General features: G+C 39.0%; 1 protein-coding gene across 1 annotated transcript; it reads left to right on the top strand.

The window, feature by feature from the left end:
• Window positions 1-17,785: 17,785 nt before the first annotated feature.
• LOC139196443 (pathogenesis-related protein 1-like) lies at window positions 17,786-18,548 on the top strand. The gene has a single exon (XM_070822393.1). The coding sequence runs from the start codon at window positions 17,855-17,857 to the stop codon at window positions 18,338-18,340; it is 486 nt and encodes a 161-aa protein (XP_070678494.1). The 5' UTR covers window positions 17,786-17,854; the 3' UTR covers window positions 18,341-18,548.
• Window positions 18,549-21,773: the final 3,225 nt, after the last annotated feature.

Raw genomic sequence — 21,773 nt, 5'->3', positions numbered from 1 at the left:
GACATGCATGCTACGATCAAAGTTGCATAATTACTTGCCTAGCTTGAGGTCCTACTATTGCCTCAACCAAGAAAACCCTAATTTACATTATTTGGCTGAAACGATGAATGTTTGTGGTAAACTTCTCTTGGTAATCTACTACACATATTAATTAGAAAGAAATTGCTGGCTTGTGACCAAGCAATTATTTCTTGCTCCTTGTCTTTGATAGATATAATGCCGGTTTGTCAAATCTATATATTTAAAGAGTGCATAATGACTTTTAAGTGCTAATAACTATTCCATAAATATAAAGGGAAATTATATGGTGGAAATGTGAGATCATATTTGTGAGATAATTATCAAAATGTTTTCTATTTTTAGTTTTCATTTTTATGTGTTTGAGTTATGGAGAAATTATTTGGAGGAAATATGGGATGAAGAAGAGTGGAGGCGAAAATGAGGGATGAAGAATACTGGTGGAAGGGAATGAAGGAAACAAAGAAAAATGAACAAAAAACAAAATCTTCAAAATAAATACAAGTTAAAAATAGTTTTTAGTTTTTATTTGAGTTCATTTCCTTAATCACACACTTTTCAACATATCTCTCATAATCCTACCATTTAAAAAATTAAGTTCCCTAATGATATTTTTTCAAACAAATGTCCTTAAGTTCATTAAAACCTCCAAATTCTTCCCTTCTCTACTAGATTGTAATCTATTTAGTTTTTTTCAATTTAAATTACGTGACTTGTGTTGGTTTTTAGTATTTGATGTTGTTTTTTTAAGTTATGGATTGGGAAATAAGACTGAAGAAAAACTCAAAGAACGAAGAATGAAAGTTTTGTATATTTCTGTGCAAGGAAAGGTGCAGCTCAATCCATTGCAGAGCACAAATTAGCAAAACATTCTCTTACACCTTTGCGCTAAATCCACAATTTACATTTCAAAAACTTTTATGTGATACACTTTAAAGGTAAATTATCAAATTTTAAATAGATAAGACATTTTTTTTCAGGAAAAAAAAAATGTAGTGTCTTGTTTTTTTGTTTTTTTTTTGGAACAAACGATATTATCTACATTAACGGAGAGAGAGTGGGCTTAGCCTCATAATGGGCTAGCAATAATGTGGTTCAAATTCGCCTTTGATTAAAATCGAACCTAAAACCTCTCACTTACAAGTAAAGAGGAATACCACTAGACCGTTTAATATTTATAACATCGTGAAGTCATCTTATTCAGATTTTTTTTACATTAGACTTTTGTTTATACCATATTTAAGGTCTCGTATTTAGACCTCGTATAAATACTCGGGTCACTTAAATGTAATTATGTGATAAAGGAAGGGGCAAATATGTAACAAGTGAGGAGTCCTTATTCTATAAAAGGACCCCTTACCCTCACAATTAGGAGAGGCCATTTCTGAGGCCAATTCCTAAGGCTCCTCACCCTCTTAACGCTCTCACTCTCAGAGCTCTCTCTCTCTCCCTCACAAATACTCTCAGAGAAATATAATCAGTGTGGACGTAGCCCAAACCTTGGGATGAACCGCGATACATCTTGTGTTATTTACATTTCTTGCAGATTCACGGTCGGATTTACGTTGTTCCAAGACCTCCGGTTTTGTGCATCAACATTTGACGTTGTCTGTGGGAATCGACACAAAAAACTATGTCAGTTATCTTTCATTTTTTCATCAAATCTCACCACTGTGAATCTGCAAAAAACCGAAAGCTTTCACAAAAACCCAACGGTTCATTCTCTCTCTCTCTCTCTCTCTCTCTCTTTGTGACTGTCTCTCTCTAAAAAGAGCATCAAGAACCCAGCTTTAATTCTTTACTCACCAAACCTTTCATGTTTCTTACTGTAAATTACAAAACCCATCTGAGCAGTTGCAGAAAAAAGTTAGTAACTGGTGGAGTTTTGTCAACACAAGTAAAAGAAATATGGCGAGAAATCCCCAAGAGGGACTTGGAGATGCATTGGACGGCGAGGAAGAGTGGGATTTGAGTCCAGAGATCCAGAAAGTGACTTAAGGCTCTCCTAACTCGTCAGCCAAGTGGATCTGCTTCCCGATGTCGATGATCAAGCAGATCGAGCACCGCTAGATCAACACAGCGATTCATAGTCGTCGACTTGGATCCCGTTTGCTCGCCTGCCGCACCACCATCAGCCGCTTGCTACCTTGTTCCTCCTCATTCTCCAAGGAATTTGCAGAGACCCATCAAATCAAAACTCACAGATCAATCATATCCTCACATGTCACCTGAAAAATCCTCGAAATTCCTTCACAAACCCAGTTTCTCTCTCCCTTAATGTTTTAATCTTTCGAGCTCATCGACGCCGGCACCCAACTCCTGGCTGCAGTATTCCAAAGATTCAACATTTTTTTTATCAGCAAACCGGAAATGGTGCAGCAAATCTAGAGAACTCGCTCCGTTACCCTCTCGGCGTCATCGCTGTCGCCCTTTTTGCTGTCGCCGATCGACGACTTGACGAGGAAGTTGACCCGGGCGGTTTCCATGGACGATCTCAGAGATTTCTCAGTTGAGTCACCGAGAAGAAAGGCCTTTAGCAACCCGTAAAATGGGTTTGAGGAGATAGGAGATGAGGAAAAGTAAAAGATGGGTTCTTCAGACCTCACATCGCAGTTCAAAAAAAAAATAAAGAAAAAAAAGATTAGAGAGAGTGTCAGGTCGATACAGTCCGCTTTTGGTCTTCATTTCTGGTTCTTTTTCCTCTGTGTGTTCCCTCGAACCCAAAAGCCAAAACCTCTCTTTTCTGTTCGTGTCAAATCTCAGCCGTCTGATCAAAGGGTACGAGCATCGACCTGGAGCTCCAAACCCTGACTCGGATAAATGGAACTCACCGATTCAGCTGCCGACGAACTTAGAGCAGCGGCAGCCGCGGCTGCCAACGTTGTCGTCCAGCACCTGTTGTGTCTTCTCCAGCTTTTGTCACACGTGTCGTCCAGTGACAACCTCCAGCAGCTCAAGATGTCGTCCAGAAGCTGTGGTCTGGAGCTATGAATACCACCAAGCATCTTTGGTCTGGAGTTGTTGCTGCTATGGTTTCAAGGACGTTCATTGCTCATTTTAAGAGGCTAAATCTGGAATATGTAGTTCATGGCGAACAGAAGAACCTTGTTGAACTTATCAGGACGATTGCAGCTTCTCAAGGGCTAAAGGGATTTTTGGAAAGGAAAATCCAGGAAGGCCGCCGATGGACCCCAGGCACCTGCACTTATGTTAAAGCAAGGCAGACTTTATGAAAAGAAAAGGAAACAAAAGCAAAAACAGAAAAGGAAAAAGAAAGTAAAAGCAAAGCAAAAGCAAATCTGCTTCTGCTGTTCCACAGGCTTGCAAAGCATCTTGGTTCGGTTTATAGAGAAGTGCAAGGAAAAGGAAAAGAGAAAGCAAAAGAAGAAAGCAAAAGCAAAGCCGAAAACAAAAGCAAAAGCAAAGCACCAACGATTGCTTTATTTATTTTTGAATGATGTAATTTATTTTTCAGATCTTTTGGAAATATCTGTATAAACCCCATCAGAGGGTAATATGTATAAACCCCATCAAAGGGTAATTAAAAAAAAAAAGCCCAAACCAATCAGGTGAACAAAAGTATGCCCAGTACTCTAAATTGTACATGAGCATTACTCATGTCATTTATACATAAACATTCATGAGCATCACTCGTGACAATCATACATAAACATTCATGACCATCATTAGTGTCAACATTCATGAGCATCACTCATGTTAACATTCATGAGCATCACTCATGTTAACATTCATGAGCATCACTCATGTTAACATTCATGAGTATCACTCATGACAACATCCATGTGCATCACTCATGTCAATCAACATAAACATTCATGAGCATCACTCATGTCAAACAGCTTCAAAAGCTTCATTTACAGAGTTCTAGCTTCAAAAGCTTCATTTACAGAGCTCTAGCTTCAAAAGTTTCATTTACAAAAGCTCCAACTTCGAAAGCTTCATTTACAGAGCTCTAGCTTCAAAGCTTTACTTGCAAAGCTTCACCCACAAAAGCTTCAGTACAGGGTATACAAATACCGCCTCTGAACAACCGCCACTTCGGCCCATACATGGATTCAATTTGAAGTCTTCAGCCAACAGACTCTATTGACCGAAGACTTGGGGGACTACATTATGTACCATATATTGGGCCCCAATTGGGCCTCATGAAAAATACTTGGGGGACTTAGCCCATTATTTATGTATTAAGGAGCAAGCCCTTATTCTATAAAAGGGACTCCCTTACTTTCATTAGAAAGCACCCATTATTCATGTACTGAAGAGCGAGCTCTTATTCTATAAAATGGACTCCCTCACCATCATTAGAGAGCATCACTCATAACCCATCACTTATGTAGTGAGGAGCGAGCACTTATTTTATAAAAGGGACTCCCTCACCATCATTAGAGAGCATCAACTCTAGCCCATCATTCATGTATTGAGGAGTAAGCCCTTATTCTATAAAAGGGACTCCCTCACCTTCAAACACCGCAAGCCGAGCCAACCAAGGCAACATAAGCCACGAGCTGAGCAGCCTCCCAGCGTGTGCTACTTCTAGTTGAGCGTCATTTCAGATTGAGCACTGCCTCATATCGAGCATCGGTTCAAGACAGCATCTAGTTACTTCGGCCCACACAGGGACTGAATTTCAAGTCTCAAGCCAAAAGACTCTCTTGACTGAAGACTTGGGGGACTACTGTTTATACCATAATTAGGGCCTCGTATTTAGACCTCGTATAAATACTCGGTGGACTTAAATGTAATTATGTGATAAAGGAAGGGGTAAATATGTAATAAGTGAGGAGTCCTTATTCTATAAAAGGACCCCTTACCCTCACAATTAGGAGAGGCCATTTCTGAGGCCAATTCCTAAGGCTCCTCACCCTTGATAGAAGCATATTCATGCGACTTAGTTAGCTTGTTCTTGTGCATTTGTGTTGTTATTTCTTAGTTAATTATGTATTTTAAGCTATTTTCATGTGTTTGTAGGTCATAATAACAAAGTTGGCAAGAAAGTGCATTTTGGAGCATTTTAGAGCATTTTTTTAGCCAAGATTGGATAGTGCAAGCATGGAGACATGAGGTCTGGAGCTATGAATATCACTCGTGACAATCATACATAAACATTCATGACCATCATTCGTGTCAACATTCATGAGCATCACTCATGTTAACATTCATGAGCATCACTCATGTTAACATTCATGAGTATCACTCATGACAACATCCATGAGCATCACTCATGTCAATCAACATAAACATTCATGAGCATCACTCATGTCAAACAGCTTCAAAAGCTTCATTTACAGAGTTCTAGCTTCAAAAGCTTCATTTACAGAGCTCTAGCTTCAAAAGTTTCATTTACAGATCTCTAACGGAAAGGAAAATCCGGGAAGGCCGCCGATGGACCCCAGGCACCTGCACTTATGTTAAAGCAAGGCAGACTTTATGAAAAGAAAAGGAAACAAAAGCAAAAACAGAAAAGGAAAAAGAAAGTAAAAGCAAAGCAAAAGCAAATCTGCTTCTGCTGTTCCATAGGCTTGCAAAGCATCCTGGTTTGGTTTATAGAGAAGTACAAGGAAAGGGAAAAGAGAAAGCAAAAGAAGAAAGCAAAAGCAAAGCCGAAAACAAAAGCAAAAGCAACGCACCAACGATTGCTTTATTTATTTTTGAATGATGTAATTTATTTTTCAGATCTTTTGGAAACATCTGTATAAACCCCATCAGAGGGTAATATGTATAAACCCCATCAAAGGGTAATTAAAAAAAAAAAGCCCAAACCAATCAGGTGAACAAAAGTATGCCCAGTACTCTAAATTGTACATGAGCATTACTCATGTCATTTATACATAAACATTCATGAGCATCACTCGTGACAATCATACATAAACATTCATGACCATCATTCGTGTCAACATTCATGAGCATCACTCATGTTAACATTCATGAGCATCACTCATGTTAACATTCATGAGTATCACTCATGACAACATCCATGAGCATCACTCATGTCAATCAACATAAACATTCATGAGCATCACTCATGTCAAACAGCTTCAAAAGCTTCATTTACAGAGTTCTAGCTTCAAAAGCTTCATTTACAGAGCTCTAGCTTCAAAAGTTTCATTTACAAAAGCTTCAACTTCGAAAGCTTCATTTACAGAGCTCTAGCTTCAAAGCTTTACTTGCAAAGCTTCACCCACAAAAGCTTCAGTGCAGGGTATACAAATACCGCCTCTGAACAACCGCCACTTCGGCCCATACATGGATTCAATTTGAAGTCTTCAGCCAACAGACTCTATTGACCGAAGACTTGGGGGACTACATTATGTACCATATATTGGGCCTCAATTGGGCCTCATGAAAAATACTTGGGGGACTTAGCCCATTATTTATGTATTAAGGAGCAAGCCCTTATTCAAAATGGACAGTAGGAGTGAGAATGCAAACATAAGGAAAAGGTTGCATAAGAAGAAGGCAAAGAAATCCAAAGGAACATGCTTTCATTGTGGAAAGGATGAACGTTGGAAGAAGAAATACAGGATGCGCATTGCGAGCCTTATGACAAGAACTTTTGAAGAGACTATTTCTGTCATAGAGAGTTCTTTTACAGTGAGCTCCAATTCCTGGATATTTGATTCAGGCGCTAGTCAACATATCTGTAATACGATGCAGGGACTAGTGGGGAGCAAGTCACTGAGCAATGGGGAGATGATTGTGCGAGTTGGAAACGGCACTAAAATCTCAGCAAAAGCAATAGGCACCTACATGCTTAACCTACCCTCTGAGGAAGTCCTGGAACTTAAAAATTGTTTATATTTTCCTTCATGTATAAAGAATTTGATTTCCATCTCTAAGCTTTTACGAGATGGGCACTCAATATTGTTTGACAACATGAGTTGCACTTTATACTTGAACGGTCGTATTATCTCTCATGGTAATATGATAGAGGGACTTTTTCACCTAGAGACGAATAGTGGGTTGCACTGTATTGAAAGCGGGAATACCTCAAAACCCAAAAGGGCTAGAGAAGATGTTAACCAAGAAAAGACGTGGCATCTTAAACTTGGACATGTGAACCTTGATAAGATTCGCAAGATGTCGAAAGACGGATATATCCACCCATTGGGTAATGACCGGATGGGTACTTGTGAATGTTGCTTGAAAGGGAAGATGACCAAATCTCAATTTACTGGAAAAGGAGAGCGTGCCACTGAAATTCTAGGGTTAATCCACACTGACGTATGTGGACCTATGTCTACCACGTCGAAAGGAGGCTTCTCCTACTATATCACATTCACCGACGATCACTCTCGGTTTGGCTATGTGTATCTTATGAAGTACAAGTCAGAATCCTTTGAAAGGTTCAAAGAATTCAAGAATGAAGTTGAGAAGCAAACTGGGAAACAGATAAAGACCCTAAGATCAGATCGAGGGGGTGAATATCTGAGTAATGAGTTCCTAGATTATCTCAAAGAGTGTGGAATAATATCACAGTGGACTCCTCCAGGAACTCCACAACTTAATGGAGTTTCTGAAAGGAGAAATCGAACCTTGATGAACATGGTTCGTTCTATGATGAGTTCCGCTGATCTACCAGTAACATTCTGGGGATACGCTCTATATACAGCAGCTTACTTGCTTAATAGAGTACCTTCCAAGTCAGTTCCACAAACGCCCTATGAGATATGGCATGGAAGAAAGCCAAGTCTTAAACATGTTAAGATTTGGGGTTGTGAAGCATATGTCAAGACGCTTGAAGCTACTAAGCTTGAAGCGAGATCAGTAAGATGTTATTTTGTGGGATATCCTAAAGAAACTATGGGATATGAGTTCTACCATCCTGACGACCAGAAAGTCTTTGTCGCCAGAACTGCTAAGTTTCTAGAGGACGAATTTGTTCTCAAAGGAACTATAAGCAAACAGATGGAAATTAATGAGATTAATAATGAACCACAAACAAGCACTCGACATATTGACAATCCTGTTCCTGAACCCCTAGCTCCACGTAGATCTGAACGGGTTAGTAAGCCACCTAAGAGGTATGGCTTAGACAATGACTTTGATGAATTGTACCTTCTAGGTGACAATGAAACAAAGGAGAACCCTAGAGACTACACTGAAGCAATGTTCGACATTGATTCAAAGAGATGGCAAGAGGCCATGAAATCCGAGATGGATTCCATGTATCAAAATCAGGTCTGGACTCTTGTAGACCCTCCAGAAGGTATTGTACCTGTTGGAAACAAATGGGTCTTCAAGAGGAAGATAGGCGTTGATGGGAACGTGGAGACTTATAAGGCTAGACTAGTAGCCAAGGGTTACAGGCAAAGAGAAGGGATTGATTATGAAGAAACTTTCTCTCCTGTAGCCATGATTAAGTCCATTCGGATTTTGCTTGCGATAGCTGCATACCATGATTATGAGATATGGCAAATGGACGTGAAGACGGCTTTTTTGAACGGCTACCTAGAGGAAGAGCTCTATATGACTCAACCCGAGGGTTTCGTGTCCAAGTCTGAAAAGACTAAGGTATGCAAGCTTCAAAGGTCCATTTATGGACTTAAGCAAGCCTCCAGGAGCTGGAACATTCGTTTCGACATTGAGATCAAAACGTTTGGTTTTACTCAAAACGAAGACGACAATTGTGTTTATCAAAAGGTCGTTGGGGATGCAGTTGTATTCCTGGTGTTATATGTATATGACATATTACTATTCGGGAATGACACTGCAGTACTTTCTTCTGTAAAAGTGTGGTTGTCCAAAACCTTCCACATGAAAGATTTGGGAGATGCATCTTATGTACTTGGGATAAAGCTCTATCGTGATAGATCCAGAAAATTAATTGGATTATCCCAATCTATGTACATTGATAAGGTGCTAAGTAGGTTCCAGATGGAACAATCTAAGAAAGGTTTTCTTCCTGTTGGACATGGAATTCACCTTTCTAAATCCATGGAACCTAAGACTCCTGAAGAGATACGGCAAATGAGTTGTATTCCTTATGCCTCAGCCATAGGAAGTCTCATGTATGCCATGATATGCACAAGGCCAGATATTGCATATGATGTGAGCATTACTAGTCGATATCAATCTAACCCAGGATCAGAACACTGGGGAGCTGTCAAGACGGTCCTTAAGTACTTAAGAAGAACTAAGGACATGTTCCTCGTGTATGGAGGAGCATCAGAGTTGCGAGTGGAAGGCTATACAGACGCAGATTTCCAATCTGACGTCGATGATAGAAGTTCCAACTCCGGATATGTATTCACTCTGAATGGTGGGGCTGTCAGTTGGAAAAGCAAGAAGCAAAGTGTAATTGCTGATTCCACGACAGAGGCTGAATATGTCGCTGCAGCTGAAGCCGGCAAAGAAGCGTTCTGGATGAAGAAGTTCATCACTGAACTTGGGGTGGTTCCAACCATTACATCACCAGTAACTTTGTACTGTGATAATAGTGGGGCGATAGCTCAAGCCAAGGAACCCAGGGCACATCAAAAGAACAAGCATATTGACAGACGCTTTAATATCATTAGAAGATATGTTGCCGAGCGGAAAATCAACATCCTCAAAGTTGCTTCAGTCGATAACGTAGCAGATCCACTGACAAAGCCAATGTCTCAGATCCAGCTTGACCGTCATATGGAAAAGATGGGTATTAGATACATGGGACGATGGCTTTGAGTGCAAGTGGGAGATTGTTGGAAGTATGCCCACAAAGCCACTCATTTGATGTAATAGCTTTTTGGAATACTTATTGTGTTAAACTTTTATATGTTTAATGGAGGGCAAATCTTATTGTTAATCACTATTTATTGTATCATGTGTTTAAGCAATAAGGGAATCCAAGGAATGTATTTGATTAAGAGATAAGTGATCTAATGAGTTAGATTATCGAGACCTTTCTCTTATGTTCATTCCTAAAATGTTCCTAGCCATAGGATTGCTAATTGGGCATTGACAATCCGCTAAGGCTAGTATGTGTTATGTTGACTCAATCGTGAGTATAACTAGTCTCAAGTCATTTGGTGTTGGACACTAAGACAAACACATAGGTGCTCGAAAGAGTACTCGAGTACACTGAACTACGATCAAAAGAGAGTTCGAACATACATGTCATGTATGAACTCTAAGGTTGCAATATGCAAAGTAGTCCTTTGACCTGAGGCATCATCGATGTCTAATGGTTAGGTCCTTGATCTTTGATCATGTCAACGGCATTCCTTTGGAGTGTCCACGACATTGTTGGGGTCAAGCTATCTAGTCATGTAGGCATATGAATGTACAACAAGGGATCTCTAACCTTCCATGGTGGAGGGAGAATACTCTAAGATATGATTCTAAAGTCTTTGGCCAAAGCAAATGAATATGACTTAGGAAGTTTGTTCCAAATCATATTCAAGGGAATCATATATGAAAGTATCACATTGGATAGTAGACATGAAACAAACTATCGCTTAAACAATGTGATTAAGAGTATTGTATTAGAGAAGGACCGTATTGCATTGTAGTTGTAACTGGATAGGTTCTCCAACCAATTCTACTTAGCTTGGGTAACCATGACATACTGCTAGGTGTCACTCATGGTTTGTGGAAGCCCAAATGATTAGGTAACACTAATCATTAAAGGGAGAATTGAAATGTGGTTTCAATTCACAATCAATAGTTAAGAGTAACATCGCCCACTGCCTCGCTAATTGGAACCTAATGGATCGTACACCGAGTAAGGATGTATGTGAAGAAATTATATGAAATGGATAAGCAATTAAATGGTTTAATTGAAGAATGGTCAAGATTAATTAATTAGTTAATTAATTTTACGAAAGGTTCGTATTGGGCTTATATGTTGGTTTTGGGTTTCGGGGCCCAAAAGCGTTTTGGTCCAAAAGGCCCATTATGTTTAAGTTGTATGAAAACTAAAACAAAATGGGCAAATTAGCCCAATAACAAAGGATGGCCGGCCATTAGGGTGGATGGGCAAAGTTTGCTTAATTACAAGTTTGCCACTCACCAAAGAAAAGGTTATAAAAGCAACTTTATAGCTATTTTCTCATTGGGGTTTTTCTTGTTGAAATTGGGTGAAACATTTTCTCCATTTTCTTCTAAGGAGGCCGGCCACTAAGGGGAGGGACATCTAGCAATCTCTTCTTCCCTTAGTCATCCATATCATCTTCACAAGATACAACCTTGGTGAAGAGACTTAGAGATATCAAGCTTTTGGTGTTTTGGAGAACAAATCCTTTTTCCTCAAATCATCAAAGGAGCACTAAAGGGAGGAAAACACAAGGAGGATTCAAGGAGCTTGGAGGTGACTTGAAGGCCCTCCACTTGGGTGAATCCCTTGTGTAAACAAGGATGAGCTTCAAGGGTAAAGAAACTCTAAATCTTTACTTCTCTTTAATGTTGTTAAAGAGTTTATTTTGGTTCACCATATACTAGGCTTTGAAAGTCATGGGTTTTATGAATTGTTTTTGGATGCATGCCTACTTTAAAGTGTTAATAGCTTGCATGTGTATTCAAATGTTCATACTTGTTCTTAGCTAGGACAAAAATTTTTCCTTCAGTCATACGGAATAAGCATGGTCAATCTTAGCGAAGTTGACGGACTTCACTCACTGCTTCAAAATAGGTTAATAGTGACAACGTTTCTCCATGATCCATCTATGCAGCTTCGCTGCCGAAGTTGTTGGGTCCATGATCGGACTTCTAAGGTATTAGTATTTCGATCTGCCTTACTCCAGCAATGAAAATTCATGAACCACAATTATGGTATTCCTAAATAGTAGGTTAACTTGTTGAGAAATTGTTTTTTCTAATGAATTCAGTGGGGGACCATGATTTTCCAAGGCCAGAGTGAGTCAAATTTGAATGTTGTTACCTTAAAAGTTCGATCATGGACTCACCAGCTCCAACTCCGGGTGGTGCTATATCAGACGAAACAGGGTGCTACCATCACTCTACTCCGGGGTACTAGGTAAAGTCCTAACAACTCCGTTGGATGACCATGCATGTTCCATACGTGATCTGATCTGAATATGAACACAATCAGATCCTATAAGTCTCTTGGAGTCCTTACAATCTAAGGATAGGCCTGTGCTGCAAGTAATCACAACTCCTAAGAGGATGCAATATCTATTTACTAGATATCCTTTAGGATTCTCTCGTCTTAGAACGAGGACTATATCCTAAAAAGGTCTCTTTCCTACACTATAAATACACCCACCTAGGGTTCATCCATGGTAACACAATCTATACACTTCAATTCTCTTACTCACTAGAGTCTAAAAATCATTCACTTACTTGACCGTTGGAAAGCTTTTGGCATGAACACCCATCTCCCCCCCTGGGTTTAAGGATTGCTCACAATTGTTTTACTGTTTTGCAGGTTGCTCAAGTTTACTCAGATTTGATTCCAACATTCAGGTATTTGATGTTAGCAAGCATTCCACATTCAAAATACATAATTGGGTCAAATCAAGCATTAAAAAAAGATTTTTTTAATAATTTTCCTTAATTACCTTAAAGGCAAAATTTTTCCTCAAAGATTAAATAATAGTCCAACCCTAAATACATAAATACTCACCAATCTATGTACTCACTTTCTGATTTTGGCCGATTCAAAAAATGTCATATGTTCTTTATTTTTTATTACCCAAGAAAAGTTAGTAACATATGTGCATTATTTTTCAAAACAATAAAACATTTCATAAAATATTATTGGACAAAATCAAAAGGTGAATAATCACAATCAAAATGTGAGTACTCACTAGTGAGTACCCAAGTACAATCCTAAAAAGAAAATATCAACAACATTGGTCGAAGTAGTGTGAAATCCCGTCCTCATATTTCACTATTTAAAATTACGTATTTCGTATTCTTAGTTTCGATGCGTTTATAATTACGGCGTATAGTTTTTTTTCGATAAGTAAAAGGATGAAAAAGACCTTAATGAACTAAACGTACTTTTCGATGATGTATTTAATTCCTATATGTTTTGTCATTCTTATTTACATATTTGGATAGAGCTTGACCTCACGAGTGTGTAAGGGAAAACTGTTCACCAAACGGAGCTATAACGAACGAGATATATACAAGTAAAGACAAGGGCAAAATTATCATTTGACCATTATCTGAAAGGCTTCAGATTTGCTGGAGCATTGATTTGGTGCCATTTATGTGGCTAGGATGGGGAGATAAGGAGAGAGAGGTGGGAGAAACAGGCGAATTAGAAGGAAAATCAAGGAGGGGAAAGAAGGGATGAGAGAATGAGGGAATCAGATCCCTCCCTTTAACTCGAGACCCAATCCGGCGGCACCATGTTTTCTGACGCCTTTTCAGGCATTTTTTTTCTGGTGATTCGTAGCCACCCATCACCTGGAAGCAACTCAGCATTAAGTCATTTTCCATTTCCCCCCAAAACCCGAGTTGATTTGGTGTCTTTCTGTAAGAATCAAAGCCGAGGGCTTCGTGCGTGTAGGCAACAAATCCGCCATTTCTGAAAAAATTTCCATCGACCACCACCACCCTTAGGCATCTCTTGAGTCCAGGAATATAGCCCAAACAAGTTTGCGGGCGGCAGAGCTGCAAATTCAACGAATCGAGGAACACCCATTTCTAGGGTTCTGACGGATCAACGATGTTTTCAGGCGTTTCCTGGACGAATTGGACTTCAGCCTAGGTATGAAATTTGTTCCCCTTGTTGTGCTCTATAATCCTATAAAATTTGGTAATTTTTGGAGTTAGTCGGAAAATTAGGTTTTCGTTTGCTGGAAACCGTCGCATGCAGCGTTTGGCCAGTGGGCCAACTTTAAATTTCTAGGCTAAATTTGATATTCTAATTTCATATTTGACCTCCGTTCGATGAAATTCTGTCGTTTGGACCTAGTTCCATTAGGGTCCACCACTTGACTAATGTAGCAAACGAAGATCCAACCGTTAGATTGTCAATAAATGTTAATATGTTATTAAACGTAATATTTGAGGACCTTAGGAACTTACAGATTGGAAATCCGAGGTACGGATCTTCCCAAATTGAATTTCTAAATTTGTAAAACCAAACATTGACCGCAATTTAATTTTAGTGATTGGCGGAGATCCGACAGTTGGATCGTTCTAAAACTTTAGAATATTGTTCTAGAAGATTAATGAGACTCTTGGGAGGTTACAGATCAGAAATCTGTGGGCGGATGTTCCAGATCGAATTATGTAGGGTTGCGGAACCCACCATTGACAGAGAGTTGACTTTTGGTCAACATGATTCAAATCGTTCTTAAATACTAAAATTAGTACTATTAGAGATTAAGCGAAGTCTAGTGGGCCTACATTGGTTAGTGAGTGACTTTAAGATATGTGATATGGTTATTACCCTGATTTTGCATTTAGTATCCTTTGTGGATATCACTTGATTTTATAAATGTGATTTCTATTGAAATGTGATTTTTTTTTTTTTTATATTTAGCCATTGATCTATGTTTATTAAATGTGATTTGACTTGTGTATTGATGATATTTTTGAAATGTGATTCGAAGTGCTTGTTGAATTGTTTGATGAAATGTGAGGGCTCGTAGTGAACCGTTAACCCATTGTCCTGGGGTTTGTTGCTTCGAAGCTTGTTTCATATCTAGTTTCATTGTTTCATCTCTTATTTTGTTGAGCCATTCTAAATTGAGTAACTTGATTCATGTCTTGTTTCTTCGAGTCGTTGTTATGTTTCCTAGACTTCCACTCAGTTCCGTTGAGTGGTACAGAACCGGGTTCTGCTGGGATTCCATTGAGTGGTCTGATTCCCTGCTCCGTCTAGATTCCGTTGAGTGGTCCGGAATCGTATCCACTTAGATTCCGTTGAGAGGTCCAGAATCCCTTTTACTCCGTGATTCCATTGAGTGGTCAGGAATCGTATCCTGATTTGGATTCCGTTGAGAGGTCCAGAATCTCGTTTGGTACTTTGATTCCGTTAAGTGGTCCGGAACCCAATTTTGTAGGATTTCGTTGAGTGGTCCGAAATCACATCCTTGACTTCGCTGATTCCTTGGATTCGGTCTAAATTGAGAAAGCTTCAGGGATGTAGGCTTCTCCCGAACTGTGTCGCTCTAGCCCTGCATTTTGGTGTATTGTATGTGTTATTGATTGATGTGATTGTTGAATGGTGTTGGAAAGCATATGTGTGTGTGAATGGTAAGATGACAACTCTTGCTTGGCTTATGATTGATGTGTAGTGTGGTACTCTATGTTTTCTGCTAGGAAGTATTTTACGAATAGTTCATAGTTTAACAAATAGTGAACTACGAATGGCTTGATCTCATCGGAGGGTACGAAGGCAATCTAACAAAGAGGTTAGATGCAGCCATAGAGTATACGAAAAATTACTACGCAATTGGATCTTTCTTGTGATTGTCCATATCCTGGAGGCGGGGTATGTTAGATATACGAGTACTAAGTGATGTCACATGTCGATCATGTACGTATGTCAGGATTGGGGCGTGACAATTAGATTTGAACTCAAAGTTAAAATGAGACCTCCCCACTTACAAATGGAGAATATTTTCACTAAACAGTAATACTAATGACAACTAACGATATTACAACTGTAGTCGTACCTAAATCCATTCGGACATTAACAAAGCAAATTCTCTACAATATATCCCAATACATACTGGTATAGTGTCCACATTTTCTTCCGTGACTAACGACTTGATCTAATATAGTTCCAATTTTTTGTAAATTATTATTATTAAGGGTAGGATGAATGATTCAAAATTAGTACAATAATTTAAAGGAAAGAGGGGTCTGTGTCCCATATTTTCCACACTTCTGAATATAGACAGGTCGTAGTTTCCAACACTTTCGTCCGGAACCAAAGACATACACATGGTTCCAATTTTTTTTTTTAAATTTAAAAAAAAATTATGTGGACTTCAACAAAGCAAGTTTTTTTTGGGAAAACGGAAATATCAATAACCGGGCAAATATGTCAAAGAGAAACAAGAAAGCCTACACCGAGGCAAACAACCAAATAAACTACTAGAAAAGAGTAGTGCAAAGGGGGGTCAGAAAAACCACGACGACGCATCTAATGCTAAAGCGTCTCACCTTGCACTACCAGAAAGCAATTAGGAGGAACAAAGAAGGTCATCATTACACAAAACATGAATAAAGGAAGATGGGGACCTATCGACCCAAATTAAATCACATGCTTCCTTACAACGCCGAGACGCCAGACGGTTCGCCGCCAACTTTTCCACACTATATCCCAATACATACAGGCCATCGTGTTCCACATTTTCGTGCGTCTCAATGCTACCAAAGTTGACGTAGGATGCTGACGTAGGATGCTGACGTAGTAGCCTTTATGTCCAAAAGTATGCTAATGCTAATAATGCCATCACAATTCGGGTAAAAGTCTTGCGTTGAGGACATTCGCGGACAACACTAAACCACGTACAACAGATATCCCTTTTGAACACAATATTAAGGGTAATATGATGTTATTTATTCACATGTTATAATATAATGAGATAAAATAATTTAACAATTTTAAAACTTAAAGTAGTAATTAAACAAATAAATATGTATATTATAAAATATATGAAAGGATTGGTAATGGATTGCATCTTATACAGTCCTTCAAACATTCTCTCTGCAACTACATCTTTCATTCTCAGAAAATGCAGTCCTTTATTCTCTCAATTACTACAGCGAAATTCATATACAAAAATCTTGAACCCTAACAATTGTGTGACTTAACTCAATTATTCTCCTCTATAATGTTAGGGAAAAAAAATGAGAGGTTCATAATATTCTATTTTATTTTAATTGAAAGAAGACTCGCACCTCTACTACTACAATATAGTGGTATTTATTTTTTCCTAACTTGTAAGTTGAAAGTCTTAAATTCAGTTTTCCTAAAGAGGAGTTCAAAACCATAAATAATGCCAAATTTATGGTTAGGTGATTGTGTAGTTTAGTGAGACTTCCACATCCAAAATATATTTGTTTCAAGAAAATAAAACTTCGGAGAAGACCCGTATACCACACGTATTGCAACAGTGCATAGAATATGACGGGAAGGCTTAGTAGACCTTTCCTTCAACAGATGAACATATACGTTTCCTACATGCATCGATCATATACTTTTCTAAAAGAAAAGTAAACAGATATGACAAACGTAAATTTCAAACGTAAATTCGAAGAAGCAGATCTGCTTATTTACCAAAGCAATTAGTTCCAATTTGTTCCAATGTTGCATCATCAACATGAATTTCAAAGGTTTCAAGGGATTGTTAATTGTGTTAACAAATATCGGGAAATTAAAGTATTACATAGCAACATAATATCTAGGTCAGTGATCGATATTATTGTTACCCCAGCAGTAGCCACGTTTTTGGTGTTACGATTGCTTATTTTTGTTATACTGACAATTTAATTACCTCGAGAAAGTTTGACTAATCTTCGTACTTCTCATGCAAGTGGTAGATTGTCATAGTAGTTCATATCCTCTTTCCTAGTTCAAACTATCTCCATCCTTGTCTAGACTATGTAGAATATCGTTTGTAGTACTAGAAAAAGTTAATCCTCTCATAAATTTTACTTGTAAAAGTAAGCCGTTGTAAGTAAAGAAATATAGAAGTAGGGTTTTGTTTTATCAGTTCGGCGACGGTTTGGTTTCTTCAGTTGATAACGCAATGTGAACGTTCAACTTTGATAGTCATGCAAATAAATTTCCACATCCTCAATTTCTCAGAGCTCATAATATCAACATTTACCGTTCCCCGCTATTATAAATATTCCGCACCATAACATCTCATTTGCCCATCCACAAAGAGAACAAACCATTAACATGGGGTTGTGTAATATTTCCCTAGCTCTCCTTTTCATTTTAGGCTCAGCCCTAATACAATCCTCTCATGCCCAAGACACACCCCAAGACTACCTCAATTCCCACAACGCCGCTCGAGCAGCAGTAGGCGTTGGTCCCTTGACGTGGGATGACAATGTAGCAGGCTATGCACAAAACTACGCCAACCAACATGTTGGCGACTGCAATCTCGTGCACTCCGGTGGGCCATACGGTGAAAACCTTGCCATGAGCACTGGTGACATGTCGGGAACAGCGGCTGTGGACCTGTGGGTGGCGGAGAAAGCCGACTACAGTTATGAGTCGAACTCGTGTGCTGCTGGAAAGGTGTGTGGGCATTATACACAGGTGGTTTGGCGTAACTCGGCTCGTGTAGGGTGCGCAAAAGTGAGGTGCAGCAGTGGGGGTACCTTCATTGGATGCAACTATGATCCCCCAGGCAACTATGTTGGGGAGAAGCCTTACTAGCTATGGAAGAACAACAACCACTCTAGCAATTTTTGCTGATGGATATATCTAAGAAGATAAGTAGGTTATTAAGAATAAAGAAAATGAATAAATAAGTGATGATCGATCCTTTGTGTATACCTTCCACTGGCATGGTGGACGGTAAATTTCAATTGATCAAGAATTCACTCTTTTTTATTTAAAATAAATTTTGGTAACTTGCTAGTAAGACATGCATGCTACGATCAAAGTTGCATAATTACTTGCCTAGCTTGAGGTCCTACTATTGCCTCAACCAAGAAAACCCTAATTTACATTATTTGGCTGAAACGATGAATGTTTGTGGTAAACTTCTCTTGGTAATCTACTACACATATTAATTAGAAAGAAATTACTGGCTTGTGACCAAGCAATTATTTCTTGCTCCTTGTCTTTGATAGATATAATGCCGGTTTGTCAAATCTATATATTTAAAGAGTGCATAATGACTTTTAAGTGCTAATAACTATTCCATAAATATAAAGGGAAATTATATGGTGGAAATGTGAGATCATATTTGTGAGATAATTATCAAAATGTTTTCTATTTTTAGTTTTCATTTTTATGTGTTTGAGTTATGGAGAAATTATTTGGAGGAAATATGGGATGAAGAAGAGTGGAGGCGAAAATGAGGGATGAAGAATACTGGTGGAAGGGAATGAAGGAAACAAAGAAAAATGAACAAAAAACAAAATCTTCAAAATAAATACAAGTTAAAAATAGTTTTTAGTTTTTATTTGAGTTCATTTCCTTAATCACACACTTTTCAACATATCTCTCATAATCCTACCATTTAAAAAATTAAGTTCCCTAATGATATTTTTTCAAACAAATGTCCTTAAGTTCATTAAAACCTCCAAATTCTTCCCTTCTCTACTAGATTGTAATCTATTTAGTTTTTTTCAATTTAAATTACGTGACTTGTGTTGGTTTTTAGTATTTGATGTTGTTTTTTTAAGTTATGGATTGGGAAATAAGACTGAAGAAAAACTCAAAGAACGAAGAATGAAAGTTTTGTATATTTCTGTGCAAGGAAAGGTGCAGCTCAATCCATTGCAGAGCACAAATTAGCAAAACATTCTCTTACACCTTTGCGCTAAATCCACAATTTACATTTCAAAAACTTTTATGTGATACACTTTAAAGGTAAATTATCAAATTTTAAATAGATAAGACATTTTTTTTCAGGAAAAAAAAAATGTAGTGTCTTGTTTTTTTGTTTTTTTTTTGGAACAAACGATATTATCTACATTAACGGAGAGAGAGTGGGCTTAGCCTCATAATGGGCTAGCAATAATGTGGTTCAAATTCGCCTTTGATTAAAATCGAACCTAAAACCTCTCACTTACAAGTAAAGAGGAATACCACTAGACCGTTTAATATTTATAACATCGTGAAGTCATCTTATTCAGATTTTTTTTACATTAGACTTTTGTTTATACCATATTTAGGGTCTCGTATTTAGACCTCGTATAAATACTCGGGTCACTTAAATGTAATTATGTGATAAAGGAAGGGGCAAATATGTAATAAGTGAGGAGTCCTTATTCTATAAAAGGACCCCTTACCCTCACAATTAGGAGAGGCCATTTCTGAGGCCAATTCCTAAGGCTCCTCACCCTCTTAACGCTCTCACTCTCAGAGCTCTTTCTCTCTCCCTCACAAATACTCTCAGAGAAATATAATCAGTGTGGACGTAGCCCAAACCTTGGGATGAACCGCGATACATCTTGTGTTATTTACATTTCTTGCAGATTCACGGTCGGATTTACGTTGTTCCAAGACCTCCGGTTTTGTGCATCAACATTTGACGTTGTCTGTGGGAATCGACACAAAAAACTATGTCGGTTATCTTTCATTTTTTCATCAAATCTCACCACTGTGAATCTGCAAAAAACCGAAAGCTTTCACAAAAACCCAACGGTTCATTCTCTCTCTCTCTCTCTCTCTTTGTGACTGTCTCTCTCTAAAAAGAGCATCAAGAACCCAGCTTTAATTCTTTACTCACCAAACCTTTCATGTTTCTTACTGTAAATTACAAAACCCATCTGAGCAGTTGCAGAAAAAAGTTAGTAACTGGTGGAGTTTTGTCAACACAAGTAAAAGAAATATGGCGAGAAATCCCCAAGAGGGACTTGGAGATGCATTGGACGGCGAGGAAGAGTGGGATTTGAGTCCAAAGATCCAGAAAGTGACTTAAGGCTCTCCTAACTCGTCAGCCAAGTGGATCTGCTTCCCGATGTCGATGATCAAGCAGATCGAGCACCGCTAGATCAACACAGCGATTCATAGTCGTCGACTTGGATCCCGTTTGCTCGCCTGCCGCACCACCATCAGCCGCTTGCTACCTTGTTCCTCCTCATTCTCCAAGGAATTTGCAGAGACCCATCAAATCAAAACTCACAGATCAATCATATCCTCACATGTCACCTGAAAAATCCTCGAAATTCCTTCACAAACCCAGTTTCTCTCTCCCTTAATGTTTTAATCTTTCGAGCTCATCGACGCCGGCACCCAACTCCTGGCTGCAGTATTCCAAAGATTCAACATTTTTTTTATCAGCAAACCGGAAATGGTGCAGCAAATCTAGAGAACTCGCTCCGTTACCCTCTCGGCGTCATCGCTGTCGCCCTTTTTGCTGTCGCCGATCGACGACTTGACGAGGAAGTTGACCCGGGCGGTTTCCATGGACGATCTCAGAGATTTCTCAGTTGAGTCACCGAGAAGAAAGGCCTTTAGCAACCCGTAAAATGGGTTTGAGGAGATAGGAGATGAGGAAAAGTAAAAGATGGGTTCTTCAGACCTCACATCGCAGTTCAAAAAAAAAATAAAGAAAAAAAAGATTAGAGAGAGTGTCAGGTCGATACAGTCCGCTTTTGGTCTTCATTTCTGGTTCTTTTTCCTCTGTGTGTTCCCTCGAACCCAAAAGCCAAAACCTCTCTTTTCTGTTCGTGTCAAATCTCAGCCGTCTGATCAAAGGGTACGAGCATCGACCTGGAGCTCCAAACCCTGACTCGGATAAATGGAACTCACCGATTCAGCTGCCGACGAACTTAGAGCAGCGGCAGCCGCGGCTGCCAACGTTGTCGTCCAGCACCTGTTGTGTCTTCTCCAGCTTTTGTCACACGTGTCGTCCAGTGACAACCTCCAGCAGCTCAAGATGTCGTCCAGAAGCTGTGGTCTGGAGCTATGAATACCACCAAGCATCTTTGGTCTGGAGTTGTTGCTGCTATGGTTTCAAGGACGTTCATTGCTCATTTTAAGAGGCTAAATCTGGAATATGTAGTTCATGGCGAACAGAAGAACCTTGTTGAACTTATCAGGACGATTGCAGCTTCTCAAGGGCTAAAGGGATTTTTGGAAAGGAAAATCCAGGAAGGCCGCCGATGGACCCCAGGCACCTGCACTTATGTTA

This window comes from Malus domestica, chromosome 05 (genome assembly GCF_042453785.1).
Source record: "Malus domestica chromosome 05, GDT2T_hap1".
In the NCBI taxonomy this organism is placed as follows: Eukaryota; Viridiplantae; Streptophyta; class Magnoliopsida; order Rosales; family Rosaceae; genus Malus; species Malus domestica.
Note: the sequence above shows the minus strand (reverse complement) of the source record. Positions and strands in the feature narration are given on the sequence as shown.

Bases quoted from the DNA above. Each gene is read 5' to 3' on its own strand.
- LOC139196443 (XM_070822393.1), top strand. From the start codon at position 17,855: ATGGGGTTGTGTAATATTTCCCTAGCTCTCCTTTTCATTTTAGGCTCA.